Raw genomic sequence first — 13116 nt, 5'->3', positions numbered from 1 at the left:
TTTATGAAGTATGAAAAATAATGACGAACGCTGAAGAGCCTGTAAACATGTACTTGCATTTAGTGTTACTCTGAATTTGATAATTATTTGCATCACACTCATACCCAGTATTTTCTTTGAGTTGGCTTGTGATGGCTGGCCCATGTCCACGCTCATGGATTTGCGTGGGCGAAGGCTGGCCTGTCCCATTGCAGAGTAATGGGGTACGAGGCTACGCTCTGGCACTTTTGGAGAAGTCCATGGCTGGTTTTCTCTCAGCATTCTGACACATAAGGGAGCGTGAGTATTGACAACCAACAAAATGTCCAAGTTATAAAAAATCAATACAGTAAGCACAGATCATAAGGCGTCTGATAAAAACAGAAAATGATCTCACCTGCATCCAGGCTCTGCATCATACATTGCATACGTGTCCATCGGAAAGTTTTCCATGCTGACATCCGAGAGCAGTAATGACTTCCTGTGTTTTAAGCTGCAGCGACTTCTTACTTCCTCAGATACCGTAAGCAAAGCTATAAAACAAACACATTAGTTTGTTTTTCATTAGGGGTCAAACTTTAGATACATGTACTAAATGTTCAGTTTAGCTGGGTTGTGCTCACCTGCCAGATAAGCGACACTCTGCGTGTTCACCTCAAACTTATCACAGCTGAGGTGTTTTCCCACCAGCCCCAGAAGCGTATGAAGTATACGAACTGTTCTTGCCACTGTGGTGGAAGATGGATGTCTGTATCCTTCATGATAAGAACCGAAATGGCATAAGATCTGTTATTGATATAACTTTAATGCATGACTAAAATGTTAGCGAGTGCGAGGCTATCTACCATAGTCACGCCACTGTAACTGCTAAAAACATTATTTCGATACATCAGTCAATACTTTAAAAAAATATAAATGTATACGCACAGATAACACAAATCATACAGCAAAAAAAGGTATCCATTTAAAGGGATAGTTCACCCAAAAATAAATTTTTTGTCATCCTTTAATCACTTGCATGTTGTTACAAACCTGCATACATTTCTTTTGTTCTGGAAGATATTTCCAATCCAATCAGAAGCACCATTAACTTCCACAGTATTATTTTCTCCTACTATGGAAGTCAATGGGGCCTCTGATTGGTTTGGTTATAAACATTCCTCAAAATATCTTCCTTTGTGTTCATCAGAACAAAGACATTTATACAGGTTTGTAACAACATGAGAGTGGATAAATATTTTTGGGTGAACTATCCCTTTAAGGATATCAAATGGCATAGAGCCAATGTTGACTTGCATTTAAAGGCCTGTAAGAATTATTATTACCTTTGAGTAAGTGCCCCACTAATGCAAAGTTAAAGTTGGAGGAAAAGTTAAGTCCCACAAAATGGTCCATTTGTTTACAGTGCCATTCCAGAGGCTTCCGGATCTCCATGAAGACCTCCTCAGGACTCTGTATAGGGTGAAAACATTGTAATGAAGTTTAAGCAACATCAATTCTCTGGATTGTAAAATCGCAAAAGTATCAAATGCAATTTGATTCACAAATGAATAACTTTTAGGGCAGACACAAAGGATTATGGGAAGTCTGAACTACACTGTAAACCCAAACAGTTCAATGTACTTTGTTAATTAGTGAACTGTACTTAAACCAGAGAAAAAAGTTTATTCAGCTTGAAGGTTTTATGTGTGTTCAACGTTTTCACCATTTTGAGTTCCACAAACTCGAGTGAAACATTTTATTTATAATTTCCAGAGTTATTTCAATACAACAGCCTCATTTCAACAAACACTGCAAATAATTGCAAACTTTTGGTGGTTGTGATGAGGTTTACGGGTTTCAATCTGCCAATTAAGCTAAGAAAGATTCAGGCACTGCAAATTTACTTTAGTTTCACATTAAAACAACACGACTGGTTGAGGAGGATTTCCAGTTTCCAGCATGCTTTGCATGAGCCAGCATTACGAGAGCATTTTTTAAGTGATATTTATTTTATGTGGTTTTCAGTAAAGTGAAATTTTTATTGGAGAATTAGAAAAGTTTGCTAGTTTTGTGGTTACCATTGTTCAGGGGCCGGTTGCACCAGCTGTGCGTAAGTTACAACATAGCCTAGTTACGACATAAATGTGCACCAATTTACAACTTACGCACTACTAAATGTTTTTGCGTTGCACCATTAAACTTAGTTTAAACGTAACAATACGTTGTAACTAAATATTTACGGATGCCTCTGTCCATGAATAGTGGTCGGAATAAGATTAGATCACATCGATGAGCTCGTAATTGATTATGAAGAGCCGCAAGTTCGTCAAGGAGAACGGTTTTGTTTTCTGTGTATCCATCCACTAAAATAAGAATTTCTTCACGACTGAAATTTTACTTCTTGTTTATTTTCACCTCCATGTGTGGGACAGATATTTTCAATTAAAAGTGTAATGTTTTGAGTTCGATAACGTATTCTTTATCGTCTTTTTTAACTTTCAGTTTAGGCCAGTCAAGAATGTGTTTGAAATTACATGCTGTTCAGACTATTTCCTGTTTACCTATTAGAAGGCTTGTGATTGGGTTAAGAAAAATAGACGTCATTCTATGCGACAACGCATTACTTTACAGAGAGCTTACAACCTACTAGCTACGTTCTGCCTTAAGAATAAATGGTGCAAACGAATAAAGTTAGTTATCAACTAGCTAGTAGTTACACTAAGCCTCTAGTTTGGACTTTACGTCCCAGTTTAAGTAAGAACTTACGAACAACTGGTGCAACCCTATCCAGAAGTGTAGTGCCTGTGCTTTGGCTGTAGGTTGGATATGTATTGCTTTATCATATAGAAACAATAACTGTGTGAAGCCAATGCCAGCACTGAGTTCAGTTTCTTCACGTGAGTCACATTGTCTGTTTCTCTAACTTGTGAACGAAAACTAAATGGTAAACACTACTAACAGTAGCTTTAAGTATAGTGTACTTGAATATTAAATATAGTGAAATATAAACTTTTAAATTTGGGTTAAATGTAATTAATATGTAATTAAATATTATTCATTATTTACTTTACAAAACTTTTTTTTAAGATGTCAAATAAATATTTGGTGTCCCTAGGGCACGTATGTGAAATTTTAGCTAAAAATACCATATAGATAATTTGTTATAACATGTTAAAATTGCCACTTTGTATGTGTAAGCAAAAATGTGCCATGTTTGGGTGTGTCCTTTATAATGCAAATGAGCTGATCTTTGCACTAAATGGCAGTGGCGAGGTTGGATAGTGCAGATTAGGGGGTGGTATTATCCCCTTCTGACATCACAAGGGGAGCCAAATTTCAACGACCTATTTTTTTCCCATGCTTGCAGAGAATGGTTTAACAAAAAGTTACTGGGTTGATCTTTTTCACATTTTCTAGGTTGATAGAAACACCGGGGACCCAATTATAGCACTTAAACATGAAAAAGTAAGATTTTCATGGTATGTCCCCTTTAAATCTTCTATATAATCTGTTTCCCCAAACTTTTGGGGTACTCTGAACTTTTTACAGCGTCAAAGCACCCCCAAACAGCATCAGCATCATGTGAGAGAGTGAATTTAACATTTATCTTCTTAGCTTGGTACCTTATCATTAAACACCCGGAGGTTGTCCAGTGTGTGCAGGTTCTGCTCCAGTAGTGCAGTACCAGCAGAGTACAGATTCACTTCATCAAGTTGCAGCACGGCTACAGCCACCCAGAACAGAGCTTTATGCATGGGGGAATCCTGCAGACCATTACACACACAGGCAAATCCCAAATTACCAAAACATAAATTACAAAATTGCACTTCACTGTCATGTGACATAAAAATGCAAATATTTAATTAAACATCATTAAGAGTGTACTGGATTGTCCCGAATATAAGACGACCTTAAATATAAGACGACCTTAATTATAAGACGACCACCCCCTTAAAAAGTATTATCTTGTCTTTTATAAAGAAAATACATTAATTTAAAAAAGGGGAAAGAGGACCAGTTTGGTTTGCCACATTCTTTAATACTTTTTATATGGCATACAGTCCTATGTATAACATGCAGTCCATCTGGATTTAATAACAATAAGCCAAGGCAGCCCATCTCATAGCCTACTTAATATTTCATTAACAGTAAAAATCTTTACTGCCTTAAAGCCTTACTGTTAACAACTGTAGTTTATCAAGTTGCTTCAGTCCAGGTGAACTTGTTTGTGTATTTGACACCACCTATCGCACTTTTGCTAGTCTACAATATGATTGAAATGTATTCTTCTAGAGCTCAAACATAAGACGACATAGTTTATTAAAAGGCAATTTTTGAATAACTTGTCGTCTAAAATTCGGGAGAATATGGTAGAAGTGCTCATGATTTGAATAATAACTGTTACATTACTGCACCTGATCGAGGAGAGGCTGTAATTTGGTAAGTGCGATGACTGTGGCTTCAATGAGAACCTGGCTGTTGTAGTTATCCGGTCCTTTTAAGCAGCTCTCCAGCCCCTGTGTGTGAATAGCACTCATTAGAAAAAGAACAACGACATAGAACGCCACTAGAGTAGTTATGACAAATCACAGGAACATATTACTGCATACACAAACTCACTATTTCTCAAGCCTCAAAACGCAACATTCAGCATCTTTTTAAACTTTTCGGATATATTCAAAAAGCTTTAAGTAAACTACATTTTTTTTGCAGGAATTATTAGGACTTGAAAAAAATATCCCACCATTAGGGCTGGGCGATATGACGGTATATTCCATTACCGTAAAATAAAATGTCAGACGTAACAGATTTTTCTATTCCGTCTATATATTTTCTAAGAGTTATTTGTGTAATTTCATAATAAGCGCCAGTGAATCCATTGTGGGTCTCTCTCACTCACGTCTTCTCGCACACAATGCTAATAGTTGTAAAGTTTTCTGAACTTTAAGCAAGCTAAGACTCGCGTTTATATCAGCGACACGTGCGACGAGAAAGAGACGCAGAGGTTAAGGTCTATCTACTGTAATAGAAAGTAAAGGGGGTCAAGACCTTAAAACAGACTTCATTGTAATCACCTCATAGTACCTGTCATATTTATAATATCTATCTAGAGCTCTGTCTCTTTCAAATACAGGTATTTATCCTGCCTGTAGGTTTGTGCATATATTCATACCTGTTCATTTTACATATTGCCTATTTTTAATGTACTGTATGCATAAATACAAAATACAATGAATGCATATATAGCTTCAATAGTCTATAAAATTAACAACTTAATTAAAAAAAATTTTTTGTCTATCTAGACTTAATTTACTGTCATCATCTTGCCATTTTTACTTTAACACTAGCTTTAACCCTCCCATATTTTAAAACTGTAGTGAGCATTAAGTTAAAATCTATAGTTAGTGGCAAATATCTGCAAATTTTTATGTTCCAAAAACAATATAAACTGAAAAACATGTATAATGTGAAATGTAGCGCTACCATGAATTATAATAATTACTCATTCCGTGAAATGGATTTTTGGTCATACCGCCCACCCCTACCCACCATTTACCTTAAAAGTCAGTATTATAGATTGTTCTTGGATCACTCAATCTGATTGGTTAATAGGAATGTTGTACAAGAACGCACATGGGTGAATGTTCTCCAGTAACACATGCTACTTGACTAAATCACGGTAGTCCTTAGTGTAGGTATTTAAACTACGTCAGTTCCATTTAAGTTATTGTACAGCACATTTTCTCAAATAAAAATCAAATAAAAAATTAAATGATGCAGAGCTGAAAATGTATCTAAAAGTAGGTTGTTGACAGCGAGAATGGTAGAGATAGGACAAGGGGACAAACCCGGTCGATGCTGAGCAGAGGACTGGCTTTGCTGAGAATACGAATGATCTGTTTGAGCTGTCCGTGAGTCACTCGCTTACTGATACAGCCGAACACCACCAGGGCCCTGGGCTGAAGTGATGGGTTATACTGGAAAGCAAACCTATCCAAAACAAAAAAAACATGATCATAGAGATTCACAGGTTTTAACAAGGAGGAATACCGTTATTAATTCATACAACTTTTTTTCATAAAGGCATTTTCAAAATCAGATTGTTAGATGTAATATTTTCAACTCACTTTTGAGCCAATTCAGTCCACTGATCTAGCCATTTGCATCCAGGAATGTCCCTCATGCAAGCCTGGCGAAATAACCATTTAAATAAAACGTGTACAAAGCCAAGTGCATAACAATCATTATAACAAAGATTTTAGACACAGTACCCAGCAAGCAAAAACCAAGACGTTGAAATGATGGCTAACTATAGACCCAATATAGACCGGCTATGAGTAACCCACTTCTACCCTAAATAGCCTTAAATTTGGTTACATGCCATTTTTGCCAAAATAACTTGAAGATGTATGATATTCCAACATGTAGGCAAAGTCAACAGGTGTTCAAGGTGTTTGCTTTCATTTGTTTTAAACTTATACATATCGTCTATTCTTGGGCTATGGTAGACGTCAATTAGATTTTCACTGACAGCCCAAATTTAGCCTGGTTTTAGCCCAAATTGCTTGCTGGGTAATTTAAAAACTACTGGGTGAAAGTTACATCATCGAATTAATATTTATAAGTCAATCTGATATAGCTTATAATCCCCCGCCCACACTCTGGTCCTGAATCCTTGTATGGACCAATGACAGCTTTGGGCCAATCATAACGTTTCGATACAGTGGACGCATTTACCCCTGCACTGTTTACGGACGTTTCCACACACACGTTGCTTAAAAGTCGAGCACACCTGAAGTTCCCACCCACATTTCTGCACCAAAGTTGCTTAAAACAGCGCACCATCTATTTGCCGAATTGCCGACGTCCTTAGCACACCCTCTGTGAAGCGTTGTTTAAGACGCAGGTTCTGCTTGAAGTCACATAATGCAATATTGTTTGCTCACGACCGTCAGTGTTTGCCACAGATGCGAAAACATCAAAATAAAGATCCGTGAATATGAAGTCATAAACCGCCATGGTTTACAAATACATCACTGAGCTCGCCGCGCGCCACATTAACTACCGCTTTCTCTCCAAGTTAACCGGTATTTTGATACTAATGTGTGAATGATGTCTTAAAAAGACGGAACATCACTGCGTGTGTGAAAAGCACATTTTTGTATTTACTGGTAAATTCATTCTGGTAAATTCATGGTAATTTACTGAAATTACTGTGTGAAAGAGGCTAATGTTGTACCTTTTTGGGTACATTACTCTACCTTAAGGATCTACTGTGTACCTAAAAGGGTACAGTGTATCCCTAAAATTGAAGTGGTAACATCATGAGAGTGAGTAAATTACAGAATTTTCATTTTTAGGTAAACTATCCCTTTAAAACAAGAAAAGTATGCATAAAAACAATGCTAATTTGTTATACAAATAGCTAGAAAGCTTATTTATAATCATGTATATTAAAGCTAACTGACCTCCATGATCTCAAGCAGAGCCTCCGTTACTGTTTCCAGGGAGGACAAAGCAAACGTTTCTCTCTCATAGGAGCCGGGTGAGAACGAGCGGTCCCTGTAGCTGGAGCGGAAAGCTATGACTGCTGCAGACTTCACCTTACTGATGCCAAACAGCAGGTAGAATTTGGGCAGGGAGAACTCAGTGAGACTCAGACGCAGCACCTGTTTAGTTTCCTCTGCAGAAAGAGCACCAAATAACAGACCAATCTCATATGTTAAAACATTGATCCAAGAGGTTGAAACAGACAAGTCAGGCACAGAATATGACATTAATATAAGGCATTTAATCTATGCATTATTATGATAGTTCTCAATATTTGCAAAGCTCTACCAATTGAGAGACAAATGTTCATAAGTTATCTATTTACTACAAGGCAGAGATACTGTACAACATCCTGTTTGTTAAGGCTTTTTTCTCACCACTGAAGTTGAGTTGCGAGCAGGTGCAGAGAGAATGAATGATGTTAATAACAAGGCCATGTGTTGATGCTCTGAGGGACAGCGGGCCGGTGGCCACAAGCAGGGTGACGACGTGAAACAGGTATGGCAGGTGGGCGGCCACGTCTAGAGAGTTGTTGAAGGAGAGCATGAGCATGTATCGAGCCAGGATGGCAATGTCGTCCCACATCAGGTGCTGCTCCAGGGTAGGGGTGGGAGACAGGCACGTCTTATCGATGATCTTACACATTCGGCCAATCACCTGGGAGAAAAATACAATGTATGAGGAAAGTAGTTTTTGTGTTACACACATACAGTCACCAAAGCATCATATAGACATTTTTAGCAGCAACAACATTAACTTCCATTAAATCAAAGATGAACACTAGATTATTATTGAACTTTAAGTTCCCTATCAAGAGCGGTCACTCGATATTGCGTCCGCTTTGCGTATGGGAGGAGTTCCCATAGCGTCAGCAGATGCAATGTCTCGTTCCCATCACTTAGGGAACCGAGGTTAGGATAGTAACCGAGACGTTACCTTAGTTCAAATTATACCTAAAGTTTATCAACTACTACACTGAGCTAACATTAACGTAAACGTAATGTATACAATGTTTGCTACAGAATTGTTGCCTGGCTGCCAAACCTTTCTTCGCACAGCAGTGATGTCCTTGTCTTTACAATAGCTCACAAACCGAAACATTTTTATTTTGTACAAAGCAATTGTTCCAGAGGTCAGTTAAGCCACCAGCTAAATTTCAGGCCAGGCACACAACCGCAGATTCACCTATAATGGAGATATGGTTTTAAACCAACCCATCCACCAACCTATCCATCACCATCAAGAATGACTTTCTAAATTTTGGAGGCAAAAATGTGCAAGGAGACCCATTAAATGAAATATCAATGATTTAATATTTGCAACAATCCTTAAAAACAAGAAAGTATTCTAATACTAAAAACATTACAGAAAACATCCCTATTGTATTGTTTTTGTTTTGCGTGACGTACGTAACCATGACTTGCTGCTGGCTTACAGAGCTCTGTCAATAAGATTATATTCGACCCTCATTTAACCTCGCAGCTCCTCTGCTACACAAATGTTAGAAAGACACAACAGCTACACAAAGCCGGTCCTTGTGCTCCAGAACTGAATCGCAGTGACATCAACAGTGGCTGGCACCTACTAACCAAACAATATTTACACATACTAAGCAGCATAGCTGACAACTGGGGTGGCAAAACATAAGAAAATTTGATTATTTACATCAAAACATGTACATTATGATTTGGGAATTTGTTAGGGTGTTTATCGTTTACTTAACTGTTTTACAATGACGTCCATTGAGCGTAATGACTAACAGTTGCCCAGATAATAGGAGAGACTGCTCGGCTGGTTTACTATTGTCTGTGTGTGCGCACACACGTACCAATTGAGCATTTGTGTACAAACACTTAGGATAATAGATGCTGGGCAGAAGAGCTAGTCAGCGTGGATAAGATCACAAGAGGAATGATTCAGGAATACAAGGACCAGAAATACTTTAAGCGGTAAGTCGAAATGTTTAACTGTTAGCAGGCTGGAAAATAAACGGAGAAATATACGACTAGAAGACTTTTAAAGACTTCTTAAGAATAAAAGAAATAATAATGGATAAGAGATTAAAATCACACAATCAATGTTCTGGTGTCATTTAAAAAATAAATGCGTAGAAAATACAACAACAAATTAATTTGATGAATTGCATAAAAATAACAAATTATTTAATATAAAAGCTACTTGATTTTTTAGATGTTATACTCGAATTTGTAAATAATACTTCACTATTCAATTTAAATATTTTTGATCATTAGCAAAACTAGAGATATCAGATACACAAGTTGTTATCAGGAAAATGGGCAACATTAAAAAATGCCAGGTATAGATCAAGAGTTTTGATTTAGATTTTGGACTTGGTTCGGTTTTGAAATGGTTTCTATTTGAAATAGTTTCAAATGCAAAACAAGTCACATTTTACATATACTATAGCTGAGTAAATGTTATATGTAAGGGATACTTGATGACGGGACGTTTAATTATTTGAAAATAATGCAAACTAGGGATGTGCATTTATGTCATTTTTTAAATTTCGATTAATTCATAGGTCTGAAGAACGAGTACTCGATTAACTGGGGGCGGGGCAATCAAAGGGGCGTACACGTCATGGTGAAAATGAAAATATTTTTATTAACAACACTCAAATAAAACTTAATTTCGAAGAAACTATGACAGAACAATGAACACATACTAGATTTTTAATGAATGAAATGTTTTTAACAGAAACCTCTAAAAGGAAAAGCTGCGTGATGAAGTGAAACTAAAGGGTTAATAAACACAAACCGAAGCGCTTTCTATATGACGCACTCTGCATAATATTAAGCCTTTATACAACATAAATGTACAACGTGCATCTATCTGCATAAAATGCAAGACTTCAACTAAGTTTTCAACTAAGTTATCTAAAAAAAGGAAGTTTAACTCCCTTTGTGGATCTGCATCAAAAACAGCGCACTTTTAAACACGTCCAGTCAAAGCTCAAGCTTCATAACATTAACCAGCTTTAAGTGTTTTGCTATCATTTTAGCGATTAGCTGTGTCGGGTCGTCCTCTTACCTCAGTCAAGATGTAATGTTAATGCTCGTATGGCTCTCTGGTATCTCTTGATATTTGATGTTTAAATATGAGATGATAACCCATTGAAGTTTTGACGGCGCTGTACATTTTGCACCTGGCTGACTGTATTTCCGAAAATCACGGCATCCTTTTAAACCATAGTGCCTCAGTGATGCGAGTTGTGGCCGGCTTAACGGGATCGGCGGGATGCTGCTGCGGCGCCGTCACGCAGAATTATCTGTTTGTTTTTGAATCACGCATGGTAATGTTACTGATGTCATACGTCAGTCTGCGTAGCTCAACACGACGTCAAACACGCATCTCCAGACCCAGTCTTTACTACCACATGCGCTTGTAATGCTAACCAGACATCCAAATGTCCCCATATCCACAATAAATAAATAAATAAACCCACATGATCATCGTTTTCGTGATCGATCATCGATGCCACGTTTGAGTACTCAAGCAATGGAGTACTCGTGCCCATCCCTAATGCAAACCCAAATAATGCACACCTGACCTCTCAAACATCTTAAAAAAAAAAAAAATCACCAGAGCAATGTTTGTGATAACCGTGGTATAAGAGGAATAATTGACTCCGGTCCTTTGAATTATTTAAAAATAATTATTTTCGAATAATTTAACGGCCCATCGTCAATTATTCCTTACACCTGTGTTACACATACTCCGTATGCAGTGCGTTAGGAGTGCATATTTTTTTATGTGCCCATGTTAACAGGTTAGAGTTTTCACACAGCATACATATGCGGTCCATCCGGTCCGTTGCAGCAGTGCTGCGATCGTTTACGCACCGAGCCTATTTGTGCTGTTTTGCACACGCTGATTTAAAATATTAGCGCATATTTAGTCTTTAAAATTAATATGAATTGACACAAAAATGCATATACATAAAGTATGCTATAAATAGCTATACATTTTACTATTGTTTAATTATACAAAAAATTACTTAGTTTTTATTCGTAGTAAAGCAATACAAATTTACTATTGCCTCACCACAATAACCATAGTCATAAGGGTAATGCAAATCATAATCAATCTGGCAATTATAATAAAATTATGATTTTTATTATTTTTTTTAAGGATAACTATACAAAATGATAAACGTTTGAAAGATGGGGAAGTGCACCTGTCTATCAGCAATACTGCATAATAGACTGAGGCCAGAGACAAATGTGCTCAGTTTACGGGAGTAATTATGGAAAAATGTGTGCATCTTTGAATAATTGTAAAGATATATAGCAATGCTGACATTGCGGGCACTCGCGTCGAACTTCTGGCTTGTTTCTTAAGATGCATGTCATGCAATATCCACTTCTCGCCACATGGTTGTAGTTTTTTTTTACTAAATACTACAATAAATACGTGAAGAAGAACCACCGGAAGCGTTTTCAGCCCTGAGGTGTTTTTATTTTACAGCAACTGTTTGAAAATTTGTGTCACTTTCAAACGTTCTGTGTGCTCCCGCTAGACTCAGGGCACAACTGAAAAGTAGAGTTGACAAAATACTTGGTACTGACAAAATTTTATCAAAACCAAGGAAGGAGAAAGTATTTAAAAAGAACTGCGAAAATTTGGTAGTCACGTTTGAGGTGGTAGATTAGCGAACGCCCTTTCAGAACATCAGAATTGCAGGCATCGTTTTAAAAACCATGGGTCCGAGTATGACAAACTAATTCCAACTAAATGTCCCATTCCAACTAAAACAGTAAATGTTCATGATTAAATTAAAAAAAACTAACAAAATTCTACCGTCTGATATTTCATGCAAATATCTGATAAAATGAGAAAGTTACAAGCAAAAACATGTGAATAAGCAGCATTTTCGGTCACACACCTTCCATTGACATCCATATATAACTTTTTCCTCTGATTTCTAATATTAAAAATATCATAACTTTCTCAATCCTTAATGGATTTTTACAATCCAGGTATCTTCGTAAATGGGAATGTCTGCTCTGTCTAGTCATGTGATACATGTTGAGCTTTGGGGTTTTTGAAAATTTGGTCATCATACCTAAAACATAGTTCTTTTAAATATAAAGTTTGTCATGTAAAGTTTTGAGGGATAATAATGTTTTTTTTTTTTTTTACTGTTATTGAGCTTATTTAGACTTTGTTATTGCAGTTAACAGCATGTTTGGCAGGTTTACCTCATTGCTTGCCAATCATGCTTGCTTGTCTGTTTATTCACGTCATTATGCTGGTATGTTAAGTTATGCGAGAATATTTATTGCCATATGAGACGTTCACTGCCGTTATAAATATTCTCGTCTACGCAAATATAAATAAATAGTAGGAAATGTTTATTGTACAACCCTGCCTGTGACCTACATTTTCTCTTCAAAATTCATGCTGTGAATTTGTATTCATGAGATATGTGGAGATAAATAGACCTTTGATCCATTCATGTGTCCTGATCACTAGTCTAGAGACACTAGAGATTTTAAATATCCATAATAGTCTATCAAATACACAACAGATGCTTGACGGATCCCACCGCATATGTACTGCAATACACACTGCATTACATAT

General features: G+C 36.9%; 2 protein-coding genes across 6 annotated transcripts in view; one reads left to right on the top strand and one right to left on the bottom strand.

Annotated features, from left to right (window-relative positions):
• The window catches only part of nf1a (neurofibromin 1a), an 89917-nt gene that overhangs the window by 17813 nt on the left and 58988 nt on the right, over positions 1-13116 (bottom strand). For all 4 annotated transcript variants that reach the window (XM_065280881.1, XM_065280883.1, XM_065280882.1 and 1 more), the window contains exons 41-50: positions 7890-8169; positions 7431-7645; positions 6090-6151; positions 5811-5952; positions 4377-4478; positions 3585-3725; positions 1305-1431; positions 603-734; positions 377-512; positions 105-262 (exon numbers count right to left, since the gene is read on the bottom strand). In XM_065280881.1, the coding sequence (XP_065136953.1) occupies positions 105-262; positions 377-512; positions 603-734; positions 1305-1431; positions 3585-3725; positions 4377-4478; positions 5811-5952; positions 6090-6151; positions 7431-7645; positions 7890-8169 (1495 nt within the window). The remainder of the gene's footprint in view (positions 1-104; positions 263-376; positions 513-602; positions 735-1304; positions 1432-3584; positions 3726-4376; positions 4479-5810; positions 5953-6089; positions 6152-7430; positions 7646-7889; positions 8170-13116) is intronic.
• Positions 1-13116, top strand: part of LOC135770945 (uncharacterized) — a 33076-nt gene that overhangs the window by 9675 nt on the left and 10285 nt on the right. The window contains exon 1 of one of the 2 annotated variants that reach the window (XM_065280886.2): positions 9116-9461. The exons of the other annotated variant lie outside the window; for it this stretch is intronic. The gene's annotated coding sequence lies outside the window, so the exon portion shown is untranslated. Of the gene's footprint in view, positions 1-9115; positions 9462-13116 lie in introns of those variants that run through there. 2 annotated transcript variants of the gene reach the window in all.

Source organism: Paramisgurnus dabryanus, chromosome 8 (genome assembly GCF_030506205.2).
Source record: "Paramisgurnus dabryanus chromosome 8, PD_genome_1.1, whole genome shotgun sequence".
NCBI classification, from domain to species: domain Eukaryota; kingdom Metazoa; phylum Chordata; class Actinopteri; order Cypriniformes; family Cobitidae; genus Paramisgurnus; species Paramisgurnus dabryanus.
Note: the sequence above shows the minus strand (reverse complement) of the source record. Positions and strands in the feature narration are given on the sequence as shown.